At 38.8% G+C, this 22029-nt stretch overlaps 1 protein-coding gene across 4 annotated transcripts; it reads left to right on the forward strand.

The window, feature by feature from the left end:
• Positions 1 to 2: 2 nt before the first annotated feature.
• LOC110445960 (caspase-3-like) lies at positions 3 to 20100 on the forward strand. Of its 4 annotated transcripts, XM_021490864.1 has the most exons (6): positions 3 to 155; positions 6054 to 6132; positions 8249 to 8502; positions 9767 to 9942; positions 12103 to 12295; positions 16964 to 20100. In XM_021490864.1, exons 1-6 carry the CDS (start codon positions 140 to 142, stop codon positions 17188 to 17190), a joined length of 945 nt encoding a protein of 314 aa, XP_021346539.1. In that variant the 5' UTR covers positions 3 to 139; the 3' UTR covers positions 17191 to 20100. The 4 variants fall into 4 exon arrangements, with proteins under 4 accessions (XP_021346539.1, XP_021346542.1, XP_021346540.1 ...); XM_021490867.1 differs by lacking the exons at positions 3 to 155; positions 6054 to 6132 and adding an exon at positions 6169 to 6200; XM_021490865.1 differs by lacking the exons at positions 3 to 155; positions 6054 to 6132 and adding an exon at positions 7496 to 7538.
• Positions 20101 to 22029: the final 1929 nt, after the last annotated feature.

Genomic DNA, 22029 nt, shown 5'->3' on the forward strand with positions numbered 1-22029 from the left:
ATCCCATCCGTGTCACGTATTACCTTTAAGGGTAACGTAATCGACAAACGCTTCCAAGGTGCAGAGGACTTTTTGATAGGGAAGGGAATAACGAAAAAAACTTTTCATTAAGTTAAAACGGTCAATATCCTTAGCAAATATGCAAGTCAATCAAGGTAAGATTTTAAAGAGTGGTTTAATAATTGCAGTATACGTTGCGTTCTACAATGCAATATGCTAATGATTAATTTTTATCTTGCACAGTTACACATAAAACGAAAGTACATTGGTTTCTCGTTTTTGAAAGGGAATAGTTTGTTTTACATGCCTGTGTAGATTGATTCACATCTAAAATTTTCAAAACAGTAAAATATTTCGTTCACAATTTCAATACTAAGCAAATAAACAACCAAATCCTCCGACAATCAATATCTCCATCATGACTATCCCCCCTTAAAAAAGTAAATATTAAATAATCATAAATCTCCCTCCGAAATTCAGTCTCATGATCCAGACAACCAATATGCTTTAGACACCCAATACAACCAGTCAACCCCAAAACTATCTCCCCAAGACAATAAATCTCCCACAGATAATCAATTTCCCACAGACTCATCTCCCCTAGTTAATTAATTTCCTCCAGACAATCAATCTCCTCCGGACAATCAATCTGCCCCCAACAATCAATCCCCCCACCCCTGCAGGTAGGGGATAGAAAAAAGAAAGTATACCTGCTGTTACCAACTGTATGATCATAAAAGGCTGCTAATGTGGGAAACCCCTGCAGAATATTGTGCTTAGGGGCACAAAAGCAACCCATTGCAACATTTTGGATCTTTATATTTCTCTACCTCTGACTACCTTCATTTCCTAGTGCCTTGGTTGGCAATACACTTTTGGCGTTGTAAATATTGAATGTTGGCCCAGGTGAGGAAGGCAATATAAAGTTCTGTCCTCTTTGGCGGGACAAACCAAAGTCCTTAATTAAAAATGATATTTATTATTTCCTGCTTAGTATTCACCATTTTAATGACAACTGGCTCACCTGTTGTCAGTAGCATGTGACTGGGCAGAGTGCTATGCATGCCAATATACCTTGTCTCAAGCACACATACACACATGTACACCTACATACACACATGGATGCACATCCTTAAATAATATTAGCTGTTAAAAGTATGTTAAACAAAAACAAGTAATCTCCTACAGACAATCTCCCCTAGTCAATCGATCCTTACCAAACAACCAATCTCCTTCAGACTATCTCCCTAGGCAATCAGTCAACCCCAGTATATCTCCCCCAGACAATCAGTTACCTATAACTATCTCCCCCAGACAATCAGTTACCTATAACTATCTCCCCCAGACAATCAGTTACCCAATAGCTATCTCCCCCAGACAATCAGTTACCTATAACTATCTCCATCAGACAATCAGTTACCTATAACTATCTCCCCCAGACAATCAGTTACCCAATAACTATCTCCCCCAGACAATCAGTTACCCAATAACTATCTCCACCAGACAATCAGTTACATATAACTATCTCCCCCAGACAATCAGTTACCTATAACTCTCTCCCCCAGACAATCAGTTACCTATAAACAGACAATCAGTTACCCAATAACTATCTCCCCCAGACAATCAGTTACATATAACTAACTCCCCCAGACAATCAGTTACATACAACTATCTCCCCCAGACAATCAGTTACATATAACTAACTCCCCCAGACAATCAGTTACATACAACTATCTCCCCCAGACAATCAGTTACATATAACTATCTCCCCTAGACAATCAGTTACCTATAACTATCTCCCCCAGACAATCAGTTACATATAACTAACTCCCTCAGACAATCAGTTACCTATAACTAACTCCACCAGACAATCAGTTACCTATAACTCTCTCCACCAGACAATCAGTTACCTATAACTATCTCCCCCAGACAATCAGTTACCCAATAACTAACTCCCCCAGACAATCAGTTACCTATAATTATCTCCACCAGACAATCAGTTACCCAATAACTAACTCCACCAGACAATCAGTTACCCAATAACTAACGCCCCCAGACAATCAGTTACCTATAACTATCTCCCCAAGACAATCAGTTACCTATAACTATCTCCCCCAGATAATCAGTTACATATAACTATCTTCCCCAGACAATTAGTTACCTACAACTATCTCCACCAGACAATCAGTTACCCAATAACTAACGCCCCCAGACAATCAGTTACCTATAACTATCTCCCCAAGACAATCAGTTACCCAATAACTAACTCCACCAGACAATCACTTACCCCTTAACTAACTCCACCAGACAATCAGTTACCTATAACTATCTCCCCCAGATAATCAGTTACATATAACTATCTTCCCCAGACAATTAGTTACCTATAACTATCCCCACCAGACAATCAGTTACCCAATAACTAACTCCCCCAGAAAATCAGTTACCTATAACTATCTCCACCAGACAATCAGTTACCTATAATTATCTCCCCCAGACAATCAGTTACCCAATAACTAAATCCCCCAGACAATCAGTTACCTATAACTATCTCAACCAGACAATCAGTTACCTATAACTATCTCCCCCAGATAATCAGTTACATATAACTATCTTCCCCAGACAATTAGTTACCTACAACTATCTCCACCAGACAATCAGTTACCCAATAACTAACGCCCCCAGACAATCAGTTACCTATAACTATCTCCCCAAGACAATCAGTTACCTATAACTATCTCCCCCAGATAATCAGTTACATATAACTATCTTCCCCAGACAATTAGTTACCTATAACTATCTCCGCCAGACAATCAGTTACCTATAACTATCTCCCCCAGATAATCAGTTACATATAACTATCTTCCCCAGACAATTAGTTACCTATAACTATCTCCGCCAGACAATCAGTTACCTATAACTATCTCCCCCAGATAATCAGTTACATATAACTATCTTCCCCAGACAATTAGTTACATATAACTATCTCCACCAGACAATCAGTTACCTATAATTATCTCCCCCAGACAATCAGTTACCCAATAACTAACTCCACCAGACAATCAGTTACCCAATAACTAACGCCCCCAGACAATCAGTTACCTATAACTATCTCCCCAAGACAATCAGTTACCTATAACTATCTCCCCCAGATAATCAGTTACATATAACTATCTTCCCCAGACAATTAGTTACCTATAACTATCTCCACCAGACAATCAGTTACCGAATAACTAACTCCCCCAGACAATCAGTTACCTATAACTATCTCCCCAAGACAATCAGTTACCTATAACTATCTCCCCCAGATAATCAGTTACATATAACTATCTTCCCCAGACAATTAGTTACCTATAACTATCTCCGCCAGACAATCAGTTACCTATAACTATCTCCCCCAGATAATCAGTTACATATAACTATCTTCCCCAGACAATTATTTACCTATAACTATCTCCACCAGACAATCAGTTCCCCAATAACTAACTCCCCCAGACAATCAGTTACCTAAAACTATCTCCCCCAGACAATGAGTTACCCAAAACCTAACTCCCCCAGACAATCAGTTACCCAATAACTAACTCCACCAGACAATCAGTTACCTATAACTCTCTCCCCCAGACAATCAGTTACCTATAACTATCTCCCCCAGATAATCAGTTACATATAACTATCTTCCCCAGACAATTAGTTACATATAACTATCTCCACCAGACAATCAGTTACCTAAAACTATCTCCCCCAGACAATGAGTTACCCAAAACCTAACTCCCCCAGACAATCAGTTACCCAATAACTAACTCCCCCAGACAATCAGTTACCTATAACTATCTCCCTCAGACAATCAGTTACCTATAACTATCTCCCCCAGATAATCAGTTACCTATAACTATCTCCACCAGACAATCAGTTACCTAAAACTATCCCCCCCAGACAATGAGTTACCCAAAACCTAACTCCCCCAGACAATCACTTACCCAATAACTAACTCCCCCAGACAATCATTTACCTATACCTATCTCCCCCAGACAATCAGTTACCTATAACTATCTCCCCCAGATAATCAGTTACCTATAACTATCTCCCCCAGACAATCAGTTTCCTATAACTATCTCCCCCAGACAATCAGTTACATATAACTATCTCCACCAGACAATGAGTTACATATAACTATCTCCACCAGACCATCAGTTACCTAAAACTATCTCCCCCAGACAATCAGTTACCTATAACTTTCTCCCCCAGACAATCAGTTACCTATAACTATCTCCACCAGAAAATCAGTTACCCAATAACTAACTCCCCCAGACAATCAGTTACATATAACTATCTCCACCAGACAATGAGTTACATATAACTATCTACACCAGACAATCAGTTACCTAAAACTATCTCCCCCAGACAATCAGTTACATATACCTATCTCCCCCAGACAATTAGTTACCTATAACTATCTCCACCAGACAATCAGTTACCTAAAACTATCCCCCCCAGACAATGAGTTACCCAAAACCTAACTCCCCCAGACAATCAGTTACCAGACAATGAGTTACCTATAACTATCTCCCCAAGACAATCAGTTACCTATAACTATCTCCCCCAGGCAATCAGTTACCTATAACTATCTCCCCCAGATAATCAGTTACCTATAACTATCTCCCCCAGACAATCATTTACCTATAACTATCTCCCCCAGACAATCAGTTTCCTATAACTATCTCCCCCAGACAATCAGTTACCTAAAACTATCTCCACCAGAAAATCAGTTACCAAATAACTAACTCCTCCAGACAAAACAATCAATCCTCCCATATGCAGTCAATCTTTTTCAAATTTCATTTTTAGGTTCCCACTTCCCAATGGTGCAAAGTTGCGCATTTGAAATATGGCATTTTAGTACTGATCGGAAAACTAAGATTGCTGACAGAATTTTGAGAGTCACTCTTTCAAGTACTGGAGTGATCTTTCCCAAATTTCATATGTAGGTTTGCTATGGTTCTATACATGTCATTGAGTCTAAAGAATTTTGGGACATCAGAAACCAACTTGGAACACAGATGGCTATTTTGAATGTTGAGAGTTCAAGTTCTCAGAAAGTACTGGAGGAATTATTCTAAAAGTTTAAATGTAAGTTTCCTGTGGTACATATTTGTGCACCCCATTTTGGGGCTGATTGGAATTTCAGTTTGATATCACGTTTTCCCTAAGAAGCACTTGACCAATCTTTCTTAAATTTCAAATGTAGGATTTCCTAATGTTCAAAATACTGTGCTTGTAAATACACAAAACAACAAACACAGCAGCATGAAGTTTTATCAAAAGTTACCATGAGGTGCATTAACTGTTTACAAGAAACAATCCAACAAATAAGAAAAAAGATGAGAGAAGATCAATCTTACATAGAACCAATGAAGACGGTAGAGAGGTAGGCACTACAATCCCTCGGAGACGTCTTGTTGTTATTTTATGTATATGTTCTCCAAGAAAATGTGGGAATATCATGTTTTCTAGTTTAAGTTATCATCAATGCAAAGCTGTCAACCCTCCCTCATTGGGAGGGAGACTCCCCCATTTTGACCAAAATTTACCAATCTCCCTCAAAACTCCTTCTTTCAAGACCAAATTCACATACACTGAAAATCTACATTCTGTGGTTAAATTATCTCCTAGTTACTACAGGGTGTGTGTAATGATCATAACAGGTGTGTCTGAATCAAATGAATGCTTTTTGAGTTATTTTGATACATAAAAATGGAAAGAAAAAATGCATTTTCCCTGTCTTTGGAAATGTTGAATGAGGGTGACTTCTGTCATTGGAGGTTTCAGAGGTTGACACCTATATGTTAATGCCAACGTTTATACATATACATTGATGTGACACAAGTGTTAATGAAGAATGCATTCCCTTATATATATTGCTGTTTCTGTATGGTTGCTAGAGAAATATGGTCGTTTCATAAATGATAACTGAATCATAAGTGAGAAAACCCCTCAATATTTTGGACTTCAAACTTAAAGTTTCTGGTAATCAGAGGTTATTTTTTTTTATTACATAGATGCAGCAGACACTGTTCCATTACAGCCAAATGAAGGTCTACCCTTACCACAACCAGGACCAGAAATGGTATATAACAGGTAAGTCAAACTCAAGTCAGGGAAGGTCACCCCTTACCACAACCAGGACCAGAAATGGTATATAACAGGTAAGTCAAACTTAAGTCAGGGAAGGTCCACCCTTACCACAACCAGGTCCAGAAATGATATAACAGGTAAGTCAAACTTAAGCCAGGGAAGGTCAACCCTTACCACAACCACGACCAGATATGTTACATAACAGGGAAGTCAAACTCAAGTCAGGGAAGGTCCACCCTTACCACAACCAGGTCCAGAAATGATATAACAGGTAAGTCAAACTTAAGCCAGGGAAGGTCAACCCTTACCACAACCACGACCAGAAGTTATATAACAGGTAAGTCAAACTTAAGTCAGGGAAGGTCCACCCTTACCACAACCAGGTCCAGAAATGATATAACAGGTAAGTCAAACTTAAGTCAGGGAAAGTCAACCCTTACCACAACCAGGACCAGAAATTATATAACAGGTAAGTCAAACTTTAGTCAGGGCAGGTTAACCCTTTCCACATCCCCGACCAGAAATGGTATATAACAGGTAAGTCAAACTTAAGTCAGGAAAGGTCCACCCTTACCACAACCAGGACCAGATCTTCTGCATCACAGGTAAGTCAAACTCAAGTCAGGGAAGGTCAACCCTTACCACGACCAGGACCAGAAATGATATAACAGGTAAGTCAAACTTAAGCCAGGGAAGGTCAACCCTTACCACAACCACGACCAGATATGTTACATAACAGGTAAGTCAAACTCAAGTCAGGGAAGGTCCCCCCTTGCCACAACCAGGACCAGAAATGGTATATAACAGGTAAGTCAAACTCAAGTCAGGGAAGGTCCACCGTTACCACAACCAGGACCAGAAATGATGTAACAGGTAAGTCAAACTTAAGTCAGGTGAGGTCAACCCTTACCACAACCAGGACCAGAATTGGTATAACAGGTAAGTCAAACTTAAGTCAGGGAAAGTCAACCCTTACCACAACCAGGACCAGAAATGATATATAACAGGTAAGTCAAACTTAAGTCAGGTGAGGTCAACCCTTACCACAACCACGACCAGAAGTTATATAACAGGGAAGTCAAACTTAAGTCAGGGAAGGTCAACCCTTACCACAACCACGACCAGAAGTTATATAACAGGTAAGTCAAACTTAAGTCAGGAAAGGTCCACCCTTACCACAACCAGGACCAGATCTTCTGCATCACAGGTAAGTCAAACTCAAGTCAGGGAAGGTCCCCCCTTGCCACAACCAGGACCAGAAATGGTATATAACAGGTAAGTCAAACTCAAGCCAGGGGAGGTCCACCCTTACCACAACCAGGACCAGAAATGATATAACAGGTAAGTCAAACTCAAGTCAGGGAAGGTCCCCCCTTGCCACAACCAGGACCAGAAATGGTATATAACAGGTAAGTCAAACTCAAGTCAGGGAAGGTCAACCCTTACCACGACCAGGACCAGAAATGATATAACAGGTAAGTCAAACTCAAGTCAGGGAAGGTCCACCCTTACCACAACCACGACCAGAAATGGTGTATAACAGGTAAGTCAAACTTTAGTCAGGGCAGGTTAACCCTTTCCACATCCACGACCAGAAATGGTATATAACAGGTAAGTCAAACTTAAGTCAGGGAAGGTCAACCCTTACCACAACCAGGACCAGAAATTATATAACAGGTAAGTCAAACTTTAGTCAGGGCAGGTTAACCCTTTCCACATCCACGACCAGAAATGGTATATAACAGGTAAGTCAAACTTAAGCCAGGGAAGGTCAACCCTTACCACAACCAGGACCAGAAATGATACATAACAGGTGAGTCAAACTCAAGTCAGGGAAGGTCAACCCTTACCACAACCAGGACCAGAATTGGTATAACAGGTAAGTCAAACTTAAGTCAGGGAAGGTCAACACTTACCACAACCAGGACCAGATATGGTATATAACAGGTAAGTCAAACTTAGGTCAGGGAAGGTCAACCCTTACCACAACCAGGACCAGATATGGTATAAGGTAGGTGCCATTTGTGCACTTAACTGCTGCACTTCTCATTTATTTATATAATCATAAACACCTACAGAATTTTATCATATTGCTAAATGGATTTTGATTTAATCTTAGAAATCCAGATGTAGATCCAGAGGAACCTGCTGTGAACAGAAGTGATCTGGAAGCTTTGGAATACAAGACCTGTGACCAACCTGGTTACGCTGTGGTAATCAACAACAGGGCATTTAATGGACGGGGATTGCATGACCGAAGCGGAACTGATAGGGATGCATCCAATTTGATAAATAGGTTTGACGAGTTTGGTTACCATACCGTACATTTAGTTGACATGTCCAAAGAGGAGCTGATGGCAGAGTTGAGAAGAAGTAAGTTGGATGATTTTAAAAGTGATGTGTCCATTTCTTAACTTTCAAAATCAGAAACTTTTATGCACTATCATGTCCTAGCTACCTTAGATTACTTTGTCTGGGGCATACAATTGCCAAATTTGGCATGCGAGTACTTTTTGGGAATGCAGAATGTTGGGTACAAAATCAGATATAAAAAAGTAGTGCCCTAATTAGATACAGAGTTATGGCCCTTTATTTACTGTAAATGACATTTTTAGGCCATTTCTCTTATTTACCAGCCACCATTACTAGGGTTGTATACAAGTGTCTATGAGGATGGTGCATTGTCAAGCTCTGAAATCACCTCTTGTACCCCACCCCATGCCCTTTTGTACATTTTTATGCCATAGCTTGTTAGGAAATAATGGGACTATGTAGATTGCTTTCAGCGCTTTGTGTGTTTAAGTTATATCATGCCCACAATAAAATGTAATTACTGCATAGTTGCTAATTTTTGTGAGGTATTCAATTTCACTATATTCACGGTCACCAAAGATAGCGCAAAATAAATACCCTGAGAATGTAAATACAATGAATAAAAAATCAAAACTGTTTCCCCTTTTACTGCCGAATCATGAAGATAAAACAACAATTCAGTTTACTATTTTACTTTGATATAAATCTCATCACCCAAAACAGAAGTACTGGTACCCTTTTGAGTGCAATCATTTTAACTAGCAACATCGTGCAATATTTCATCTCCGTGAAGTAGATTAATAGATGAGATTTATAGAATCGCTCATCTCCTTTTTCGGTGGGAAAGGGAAATCACAACCCAAGGGAGAAGATTCTTAAGTGAGTAGACAGGAGGCTTTGCCGAGTGTTTGGCAACTTAAGAATCGTCCCCGAGGGTTGATATTCCCCTATCTCACCCTCGTGGTGGTCAATGGTTCTTTTTCTCTTACCCTGTTCACCCATTGTGTATCATTTGCATAATGTATGTTAACATTACAGGCTAAATTCAGGGTTGACGTGACGTTGAATGATTGTTGACTTTACATCATGTCATTGTTATGAATAGGGGAATCCCCCCGTCTCAACCCTGGGGTGAGATTGGGATATATCGCACGTGTAAAGTGTGGATACACCTGTCCAGGGTAAGAGAAATACAAAGTTGACACTGAGTTACAGATGGGATACCTGGTAGCACTGTTACTGCCTCTTTTGATTGTCCACTGTTTTAGGTAATACTTTGAAGATAAAATCAGTTGAAATCTATTAAAAACATTTTTATTTCTAGTTGCAAGCCTGGACCACAAAGATCATTCTGCCTTTTTCTGTGCCATTTTGACACATGGCAACAAAGATGGCTTATGGGCAACAGATAGCCAGATGAAACTGACTGACTTGACAGACATTTTTGATGCTGAAAACTGTCAAACCCTACTGAATAAACCAAAGGTCTTTATTGTACAGGTAGGTTTTCAGCAGTCACTTTGATCAAAACTCGGATCTGAATATAGAAATATCCCACATTTTATACCAAATCATGAAATGTAAAGATTATATCTTCCTAGTCCTCGCAGTCAGTGAAAGACTGTGATCAACAGCCTTTCTCTATGAAACGGTCAGAGCTTACCTGACCCAAAAGGTAAAGGATCTTATACCATTGTTTTGTTGGCATTCATTAATATTGTCAAGTGTGGTGTCCATCATCTGCCTTTTGTCATCTTTGTAAACTTTTTCTTTTAAATGACTCTTTCACCATAACCCTTAGAGTAATATCATCTGAATTGGAAGGAAATATTTACCTGTGTCACCAATGATGAAGAGGATTCAGTTTTGTAAAGAAAAATGTATGTATACTAGCATATTACCAGCAACTGTTACTTATCACAATATAAGAATCATAAGTATACTTCACAACCAGTTTCAAATATAAAAAGGTTCACAAACACAACCCACCTCTTCATAGGGAAGAGGGTCTTAATCCAAGGGAAACAACCCGTACTGGTGTACACACTGTGGTGACACTACATGTAAGGAAATTCAACAATTACAAATAATCAAACGATCAAATTCATTGTTCCTAAACTTATAAAAGAGTAAAAAAAATGGTGCAAAATTCAAATTCCAATTAATTGAAAAATTCAATTAATTCACAAAATATATAGAATTTAAACCGATCTGCATTACAATATTAACACAGTACATATGTAAATCCTTAAAACTACGTTCGACTTACAATTAAAGTAATCTGTGGCCAAGCAGTCCAAAAAGTGAGAGATGCAAAATAATGAACAGCTGTCGTCAATAAAGCCTTGCACAGGAGTGATTTTCTACTTTCTACTTTCAAGGTCACAGGAGTCAAATATGTGAAACGCTTAAACAACTTCTTCTGAAAAACTGAAAGATATAGAATCTTCGAATTCATACAGTATTTGGCTGGTGGCTTCCTTGGATAGAGCCAGACTAAGTTTGATAATCAAAATGACCTTGTCCTACTTTCAAGGTTTCAGCAGTCAAATATGTCAAACGCTTCAAAGGTCTTTTTCTGAAGAACTAAGAAGGATAGAATCTTCATATTTGGCTGGTGGCTTCCTGGGAAAGAACCAGACAAAGTTTAAGAATGAAAATGACCTTGACCTACTTTCAAGGTGTCAGAGGTCAAATGTGTTCAACACTTCAAACGAACTGAAAGGTATAGAATCTTTATATTTGACTGGTTGCTTCCTGGGATAGAGTCGACAAAGTTTGAGAATGAAAATTACCTTGACCTACTTTCATGGTATCAGGGATCAAATATGTGAAACGCTTTTAACAACTTCTTCTGCAGAACTGAAAGGTATAGATACAATCTTCATATTTAGCTGGTTGCTTCCTGGGATAAAGCCAGACAATGTTTGAGAATGAAAACGACCTTGGCCTACTTTCAAGATATCAGGGGTCAAATGTATCAAACACTTTAAACAACTTCTCCTGAAGAACTTAAAGATATAGAATCTGCATATTTGGCTGGTTGCTTCCTGGGAATGAGCCTGACAAAGTTCAAAAAGGAAAATGACCTTGACCTACTTACAAGGGGTCAAATATGTCAGACACCACAATTAAAAGACTTTTTCTGAATAATCTTAGAGTATAGATTTATAATATTTGGCTGGTAGCTTCCTGGGATGGAGCCAACAAAGTTTATGTGTGATATATTTGTAGTACAGGATAATATTTAATGAGAATATTTTGCTATGACTGCTTAAATATTCAGGTGAGCTATACAGGCCCTCTGGGCCTCTTGTTTCTTTTCAGAAATGATTTATCAAAGCTTTATTCCTGCCAGAAAAAACAATTTCTGACACTTATTTGCACTTTTTGGCAGCGGTGGGGGGATCCTCAACAAATATTCTTGACCCTCTTTCCAGCCCCCTTATGGATTGAGTATGTTAAAATCTTGAAACAACTTCTGAGGATCCATGAGGTCCAGAGCATCAAAGCTTATCTTGCTGGTGTGAAGGGTTGTCAAATATGTCTGAATAAATGACTCTTTGGTCCATGGGCTCAAATATGTAATAAACTGAAACACCTTTATCTAAAGCTCATTATGGTGTACTATAATTACATTTCAACTTGTGTATACTGTAGGCCTGTAGGGGAGATGAGGAGGGCAAACCTGTAGTGATACGTGTACTGAATGAGGACCGGGTGGTGGCTGACGCTCTTCCCAATGAGCCAGTGGATATGGAAATACCCGAGGAGCCTGTCGAGCCTACCTCTGTCGACATCCTCACCATACCAGCCAACATGGATTTCCTTTTTATCCATGCAACTGTAGAAGGTAACTTCCTCTAGCTAGAGTAGCAAGTAATTACTGTATAGCAGGTTATTTACACACGCTTAAATTTTTGCACAAAATTAGAAAATAAAATTTATACAGATTAGGACTAAAATTTCACAAACAAAAATAAAATAAATAAAATAAATATACAGCATTTGATATAGCGCCCTATCTAGCTAACATAAGCCACTCCAAAGCGCTTTACAGTACATAGATATACAATTTTATACAGTCAATACAATTAGCATATATATTAATCAATACAATATTGAGGAATTCGCAGGAGCTGCCTTATCAGGCGCTAACTACTAGTCCTATGCCACCTGGCTAATATCTCCCTATGTGTGTATGCCTGAGTGTGTGCTGGAGATGTATTGTGTTCTGTTTTGTAATGGGATCGTTCTTCCAACGGCATCTTTTTATAGTGCCACCTCACTTGAATGCTACATCACAGATACCGCAACACCCATCCCAGACCATTTTATACTCCACCTGGGTTGTTGGAGTTGTGTGGGCAGGAGAAAAACATTTTCTCTAATATTCCATGCGTACGGCGACTTCGGGGATCGAACCCCGGCCGCCTGTCTGGAAGGCCGGATTGTTAACCACTCGACCAATCCGCCCACAGTGTTTTAGATGGGACACTCGAAGAGATCCGAGTGCCCAAATAGGTGTCATATCTTGGGAAAATCTAGTTATCAAGATCTTTGGGATGATTGAAACAGACAAAAAACATCATTTTTATCTATTTTTTGTATAATTCACAATATGAAACTTATTCTTTCATATCCTCTCATAGTTCCACCAAAGATGACAGTATCTCCGTTATTGCTATGTTTATTATGTCGCCCGAGAATGTTTTGAAAAGCTTTGATAGCCCATCTGAGGATCCAAAACGATAAGTGCCCAGCATCTTGTTGTTTTGGAATAGTACAAAGTTTTGGAAAAGAAATGACCTTGACCATATTAAAGGTCAAAGCTGCCAAATGTGTTAACAAACAACTTCTTCTGAAGGACCAAAATGTATGGATCCATGATAAATGTGGCCCGTAGCTTGCTAACATGGAGTGGTTCAACCTTTAAAACAGAAATGAACGTAAACTTTATTCAATGTCGGATCAAAAACAACATTAATACACTAAATCTCTATCTTTTTCTGAAAAATAAAGAGACCTAGATTTATGATATATAGCCAGAGACTTGCTGGCAGTGAGTGCTACAAACTTTAAAATAGAAAATATATGACCTTGACCCATATTCAAGTTCACAAGAGTCAAATTTGTTAAATCAATCAAACATCTTTTTCTGAAAACAAACAGGCCTAGAGTCATGATGTATGGCCAGTAGCCTGCTGTCTAAGAGTGCTATAAATTATGGGAAAAGAAATTACCTTAACTTAATTGCAAGGTCCATGGGGTCAAATCACTAAAAGTGCTCTAACAGCTTCTTCTGAAGAACCAAAAGGACTGTGTTATATGTGGCTAAGACAATGCTGATATGGAATGATACAAACTTGGAAAAGAAATAACCTGGACCTATATCTAAGGTCACTTGGATCATATATTAACACTCAAACAATTTCTTTTGAAAAACCTAAAAGCCTAGAGTCGTGATAAGAAGCCAGTAGCTTGCTGGTGTTGAATTCTACAGTTTGTGAAATGAAATTTCCTTGACCTGTATTCAGGATCATGGGCATTAGATCTATTACAGTCTCAAATGACTTCTGAAGAAGACCCATATAAGTCATGATCTACAGCATGTAGCTTCCTGCCACAGAGCACTAAAACTGAACAACTATAAAAGCCAATAGAGTCATATATTGTCATGACAAAAAGCCAAAAACTTGCTGTAATAAAGTGCTAGGAAAATGAAAGGCAATTTAGAACAGGAGAGCATCTTTAGGCCCCTTGACCCTATTTTTGTGTCTGTCAGTATTTTCACTACCCAAGAAACTTCTGTCCTTCCCAGGTCTGATTTTCTTCATACTTGATGGTGACTGGTGGATAACGAACATATGTAAAACTTTATGACCAATGTTTCAAAACCCATGATGATATCACTACGGCTTCTGCTCAGTGAATATATTTTTATGGGTAATATACAGTCAGACACACAGCGGGGCCCATGCTGTTTTGTCAGTGTTTCATTTATTTATAATTTAATCTTGCTTAAAGCATTTAAATTGGCTTAAAAAATCATGCTATCGGCCAATAACGTAAAAACTGACGTCGCCGTTTGTAGCGTCGCTTTTGATTGGCTGATATAGCGGCATAACAACTTCTAAGAGAAAAGAGTCCATCAATAAAAGTGGATTTCCACAGGGATTGTGTATAGTAGATTAAATTATAAGGATTAACTTAAATATATTTTTTATGTTATGGAGATATAACACAAAAAACGGAGTGTACTCTAATAAACTCTTTCTTTAGACATAACATCAATACTTTGAGAGTGCATTTTAATGGTTTTTCACGTTAGACAGAGTGCAGAGATGATTCATGTTTTGTAGACATTTCATTGTTACGGTGTACTCATCTGAAGACATGTACTGCGAGGAATCAATGTGTTTGCCTATGACATTACTGTGTACCGGCAAACTTTCGCCCTTCACTCAAAAAATCAAATTCGCCCTTTGTTAATTTCGTCCCATGCATTAAATGACTATTTATATTACGCTGTCTACTTATCTTCGCTGTAGTGATAAATTCACCCTCATTATGATTGGCAGAAAAGGTGAAAGTAAAACCATGGTGAAAATTTTCTGGGAAACAGTATTGTTAGCTCACCTGGTGCAAAGGACCAAAGTGAGCTTATGCTGAGGGACGGAGCCAAAAAGGGTTATGTAGTTTTATTACTTTAAGCGACTATCTGTGGAACTAAGAGATGGATAACAACCATATTTGACCGGAAGCATACCTAGGTAATGGGGATTCAGAATTTTACAAATGGTTGGGCTGACTCCCCAGGGGGCTGAAGGGTGGGGCCAAAAGGGGTCAATTTGGCTATATTGCTTTAAGCGACGTCTTTTGTAGGAACTAAGAGATGGATAACAACCATATTTGACTGGAAGCATACCTAGGTAGTAGGGATTCAAAATTTTACAAATGGTTGGGCTGACTCCCCAGGGGGCTGAAGGGTGGGGCCAAAAGGGGTCAATTTGGCTATATTGCTTTAAGCGACGTCTTCTGTGGAACGAAAAGATGGATAACAACCATATTTGACTGGAAGCATCCCAAGGTAGTGGGGATTCAAAATTGTACAATTGGTGGGGCTGACGGGTGAGGCAAAAAGGGGGCAATTTAGCTATATTGCTATAAACAACTTAAATCTTCTGTAGAACTTTGCACTGGATATAAATCATATTTGGTCGGAAGCATTCATGGGAGGCAGAGATTCAGAATTGTACAAATGGTGGGGCTGACCCCTAAGGGGCTGAGGGGCGGGGCCAAAAAGGGTTATTTTGCTACATTGCTTTAAGCGACTTATTCTCTAGATCTTGAACCAAGAGATGGATATCAACCATATTTGACTGGAAGCATCCCTAGGTAATGCGGATTCAAAATTGTACAAAATGGTGGGGCTGACCCCCCAGGGGGTTGAGGGGCGGGCCAAAAGATGGCAATTTGGCTTTATTGCTTTAAATGACTTCTTCTGTAGAACTATGCACTGAATATAAATTATATTTGGTCGAAAGCATTCATTGGGGGCAGAGATTCAGAATTGTACAAATGGTGGGGCTGACCCCCAGGGGTGTGTGGGACGGGGCCAAAAAGGGTTATTTTGCTACATTGCTTTAAGCGACTTATTCTCTAGATCTTGAACCAAGAGATGGATATCAACCATATTTGACTGGAAGCATCCCTAGGTAGCGCGGATTCAAAATTGTACAAATAGTGGGACTGACCCCGTAGGGGGTTGAGGGGCGGGGCCAAAAGATGGCAATTTGGCTTTATTGCTTTAAATGACTTCTTCTGTAGAACTATGCACTGGATATCAATCATATTTGGTTGGAAGCATTCATGGGAGGTGGGGATTCAAAATTGTACAAATAGCAGTGCTGACCCCCTGGGCTAAGGTAAAGGTTGGGGCCAAAAACAGTTTATTACATGTACTTCGAAATGGTTGAGATCCCCACCCTACAGCCATATATACAATTGCTGAGTATAAAGTGAAGAATGCACATATGCTTCCAGGATGGCTCCGGGGTCTTGATCGAACCTTGGAGACTTAACCCCTGGGTCAAAACTTGGAAACGGTTAAGATCCCCACGCCAAAACTATATATATAATTGTTAAGCATAAAGAGACAAATACTTTCAGGATATAAGAATTGACCCTAGGAACCTAGTTTCTTAGTCAAAGCTTGGAAACAATTGAGATCCCCACCCCATAACCATACATAAACTTTCTGGGTATGAAAAATCTAACAGATATGCTACAAGGTTTGGCCTTAGGGTCTTTCTTGCCCATTCCCTTGAATCTGATTAGGAGAATATTTTGCCATGATTGCTTTGATATCCAGGTGAGCGATACAGGCCCTCTGGGCCTCTTGTATTTTCACTTGTGATTAACAATAAATTGATACAACAGATTTTGGTGTAGTTAACCAGTGTACAACATAAATGTTCAATACACTCTCAAGTGTGTAATAATAATTATATTGTTTCAGGTAAAAAGGCATGGAGGAACACAGCGAGTGGGACACCTTTTATTGGAAAGTTCTGTGATGAACTGCAAACCCTGCTCAATGGTCAAGGCCAAGTGGATATTTACACACTGCTTAATTGTGTCAATCGCGAAGTCGCATTAAAGTTCCAGGCCCAAGAGGGCGGTAAACAGATGCCTTGCTTTGTTTCAACCTTGACCAAAACCTTCAAATTGAAGGTTCCGCAGTGAACATGAGTCGGGGAACAGTCGACATACCAATCCAGATGAATCTGTATTTATCACTATTTGTGATTTAGATGACCTTGTATGTCTTACACTTAAACGGACTGTATAATGAAGTTGGGTGTTTTTCTGCCCCGCCACAAAATGGGAGGGGGCACAATATGAGATTTTGAACAGTTAAAAAATGGTGGTAATTAATATCTTCCTTGCTTTTCTGGTAGTTTGTCACTTTGTAACCAGTTAAAGTTAATATGACAATTAATTATTACTCAAGATATTGAGCAAACACCGCTGGTTCATGTGAAAACATAAAACGTACCATCTTTTGACGGATGTATCAAAAGATAAACGGTAGTTTTCATGTACATGATTACAAGTCAGTTTTTCACCTATAAAACTGCTTAAAACATAAGAATACAATGGATTTAAGAAATTTATAATGCAAAAATAGACCAGCGCATTTTATTATTTAGCTGTGCTCAGATTGTTGAACGTCTAGTAACGCCTAAATTTCAACAGCTTAAAAGCCTCTGTGTACATTGTGTATAATTTCAGTACATCAGTTTGCATTACACTATAAACTGTACACATTCAATGATCAGGAAAAGCGTAAATACATGAAGCCGTTATTTCTAGGGCAGCTATATATAAAATAATCATTATGATCAATATCATGCGGAAGATATAATGATAAGTATGTTACGCCATTTTTAACCGATCAAAAAAAAACACCAAGCATTCAATCTGTATTAGACGTATACCTCTAAAATTAGATCCCCCTTTCAGTGCACATGTGTCATTGGAGTAGAGCATATTAATAAAAATGTACGAACAGTTGACTCTCTTCTAGACCATGCCTACAGTGAGACTTTCCGAGATTTCGACATCATTCTCAATTCCCAACACTGATATACTAGTGGTTGCATCTCATATGACCATTTATAGAATGTTCCATAATATTCCATAAATGGCCAAGCGAGGTTATAGTCCTATTTAGGAGGTTATGGTCCTATATGGGGTAATAGTCATATAGGGGGTTATAGTCCTATATGGGGTAATAGTCCTATAGTGGGTTATAGTCCTAAAGCGGGTTATAGTCCTATAGGGGGTTATAGTCCTATAGGGGGTTATAGTCCTTTATGAGGTTATAGTCCAATATGGGGTAATAGTCATATAGGGGGTTATAGTCCTATAGCCGGTTATAGTCCTATAGGGGGTTATAGTCCTTTGACGATGTGCTAATGCTCAAGACTGCTCAGAAAATTTAGAAATACCAAATATTTGAAGTATTCTGTATAAAAGTTTAAGTATAAAACTGTAAAAATAGTTTTGTTTATCGGTAAACAAACTTATAACATTGACCACTACAACGCTTGACTTGTTTGTAAAGAGGATTTGACATTTTCATACCAGGTTAAAATGGTGGTTGAGAGGAGTTCAAGTCCTGACCATTGCTATTTATCATGTTAAGGTGTCTCTTGTTAATTCATTTTCAAATTTTAAATAGAAGAGCTAACAATAGCTCTGTATTTAAATCTAATTAACTTGAGTTTTGATAAACAGTGATTATTAGTGCCATCTCCATTGATAAATGAGTAGTGTCCAGAGCAGACTCTGGTTAGTTACCTTCTTCGATCCTTCCATACCTTAGAAGTTTGGGGTCTATTAAAAACCATTAAAATTAAATATCATATAATACAGCTATTAGATTAGTTTCTAGGTGTTTTAATCAATTTAGAAAATTGATATCATGGGCAAAGGGTGAAAGTTTGACTGGGCGAATATTTCTCGCACCTCAGACAGAGATATCCCATGTCATACCCCATGCTAGATTTTTCTATCTCGTCCGATCTGTCTTGCACCTTTACAAGATTAATTTTGCAGAATTTTTACACTGTGATGTATTCATCCGCGCTTTAACTGCTTGAAATAGACAATCTGCATCATAAATGTTCTGTTTTGTTATATGTATAGTTTTGATGTTGTTAGATATTTGATGTTGTAGATAAAATATAATCTACACTGTGAAATATGTTGTCATCTATGTAAGAACGGACTACATTTTTACGCGAACGCATTCAAATGTAGCTTAAGTAGTGAAAAGGTGATTATCATTTGAGGCCCCAGACGGGATACTTGAAGTTTTTAGCAAAATTGATATACAGGATCTCAATGACGTTCAGTGTTCAACATCACAATCAGCTGTTATGTACAGGATCTCAATGATGTTCAGTGTTCAACATCACAATCAGCTGTTATGTACAGGATCTCAATGATGTTCAGTGTTCAACATCACAATCAGCTGTTATGTACAGGATCTCCATGATGTTCAGTGTTCAACATCACAATCAGCTGTTATGTACAGGATCTCCATGATGTTCAGTGTTCAACATTATTACTAACTCTCATTAGTTAATTTTAAAATTATAAAAGACACTCGGTAAACCTCGTGTCTTTATACAATTTGAAAATTAACTAACTCGAGTTAGATAAACATGATAACCCACCATTACTCATTGGGGAACCTTTATGTATATACCACTATGTCTTTAAACATCTCTGAGTGATACAACCAGTTTTCAGACTCTACAATTTAAACATGCTGTATTACCGTAGTACCTGAAAATAGGATTTTTTGACAGGAACTATCAGTTTTATCTATCGATTAAATTTACAGATGAAACATGAGTGAGTTCCTAATAATTTGTTGATTTTTTATGATATGGTAATGTGCCTGCAGTATTTTGTTCTTATTGGGGTTTTTTCTCCCAAAAACTGACCAATCAAAGACCAGGACTCTAGTCCAGCAGCAATCTACTAGGTCAGGAGTTTATTGAAATACATCATTATTTTTTAAATTTGTTAATTATGCAGGATTTTATGAATGATACTGTAAATAAAGTTTTTATCACATAATGTACTGTGTTATCCAGTGAATAAACCCATGTAATATGACCTATCAGCCCTGTGATTGGCTGTAAGTCTCAATTGTTTCACTTGTGACGTCATGCCTAGGACAAGTACATGACGTCACAGACTTATGCACTCAAGTCCAAATGGCGGCTTTTTACATTTCAAGGTTGAATAAAAATTGTCGTTTTATACGAATAAATACCACAAATCTTGATTATGTGATAAAAAGGATCTTACACTCGTTTTCATTTCATATAAAATTTATGAAAATAAATCATTTATTATTTTTTTATCAAAGGCTCTCTAAATTGAAAAATTCTGAAGAATCGTTTCATAAATCTCATATGAAATGGAAACTTGTGTAAGATCCTATATATATGTTGAGAAAATATAATTAGTTTACACTTATTTATTCTGTAGCAAAGTTGTGTCATAACATTATAGAATACAATATTGCTTAAGAATAATTGATGTTTTGAACAAGAGGCCCAGAGGGCCTGTATCGCTCACCTGTATACCTAAGCAATCATGACCCCAAGGCCAGCGTCAACATTAAGTTTTTGCATTTAAGTTAGTTTTACTGAAAGTACAAGGGAATATGCCAGACCCCAAGGCCAATCCTTGTAGCATATCTGTATTAGATTTTTCATGCCCAGCAATTTCATGTATGGTTATGGGGTGGGGATCTCAACTGTTTCCAAGCTTTGACTCAGAAACTAGGTCCCTAGGGTTGTGTCCAGACCACAGGATCAATTCTAATATCCTGACTGCATTTGTCTCTTTTTGCCCAGCATTTGTATATATAGTTTTGGGGTGGGGATCTTAACCATTTCGGAGTTATGACACAGGGGTTAAGTCTCCAAGGGTGGGGCAGTCCCCAAGGCCAATCCTGGAAGCATATGTGCAATCATCTCTTTATACTCAGCAATTGTATATACCGTTATAGGGTGGGGCTCTCAACTTTTTACAAGTTGGGACTAAGAAACTAGGTCCCTTGGGGTTCGGTCAGACCCCAGGGTATATTCTGATATAATGACTGCATTCGTCTCTTTATGCCCAGCATTTGTATATATAGTTTTGGGGTGGGGATCTCAACCGTTTCAAAGTTATGACCCAGGAGTTAAGTCCGCAAGGGGGGGGCAGGGGTGGAGCAGACCCTGGGGTCAATTCTAATATCCTGACTGCATTCGTCTCTTTATGCCCAGCATTTGTATATATAGTTTTGGGGTGGGGATCTCAACCGTTTCAAAGTTATGACCCAGGGGTTAAGTCTGCAAGGGTGGGGCAGGGGTGGAGCCAGACCCTGGGGTCAATTCTAATATCCTGACTGCATTTGTCTCTTTTTGCCCAGCATTTGTATATATAGTTTTTGTGTGGGGATCTCAACAGTTTTGAAGTTTTGGCCCAGGGACTATGTCTCCAAGGGTGGGGCCAGACCCTAGGGCCATCCTGGAAGCAAATGTGCATTCTTCTCTTTATACTCAGCAATTGTATACCATGGTTATAAGGTGGGGATCTCAACTATTTCCAAGTAATACACATTTTTTGGCCCCACCCCTTAGCCCGGAGGGTCAGCCCCACCATTTGTACAATTTTGAATCCCCACCACCTAGAGATGCTTCCAGTCAAATATAGTTGATATCCATCTCTTAGTTCCAGAGAAGAAGTCGCTTGCAGTATAGCGAAATTACCCCCTTTTTGCCCTGCCCCGAACCCCCTGGGGGGTCAGCCCTATTATTTGTACAATTTTAAATCACCACCACCTAGGGATGCTCCCAGTCAAATATGGTTGAAATCCACTTTTTAGTTCCAGAGGAGAAGTCGCTTAAAGCAATATAGCCAAATTGACCCCTTTTGGCCCCGCCCTTCAGCCCCCTGGGGGGTCAGCCCCATCATTTGTACAATTTTTAATTCCCACAACCTAGGGATGTT

This window comes from Mizuhopecten yessoensis, unplaced genomic scaffold (assembly GCF_002113885.1).
Source record: "Mizuhopecten yessoensis strain PY_sf001 unplaced genomic scaffold, ASM211388v2 scaffold2429, whole genome shotgun sequence".
Classification (NCBI taxonomy): domain Eukaryota; kingdom Metazoa; phylum Mollusca; class Bivalvia; order Pectinida; family Pectinidae; genus Mizuhopecten; species Mizuhopecten yessoensis.

Excerpts from the sequence above, each read along its gene's own strand:
- LOC110445960 (XM_021490864.1), top strand. Across the intron at positions 6,133-8,248 it reads CCAGAAATGGTATATAACAG|AAATCCAGATGTAGATCCAG; the intron begins GTAAGTCAAACT and ends ATTTAATCTTAG. Across the intron at positions 9,943-12,102 it reads CAAAGGTCTTTATTGTACAG|GCCTGTAGGGGAGATGAGGA; the intron begins GTAGGTTTTCAG and ends TGTATACTGTAG.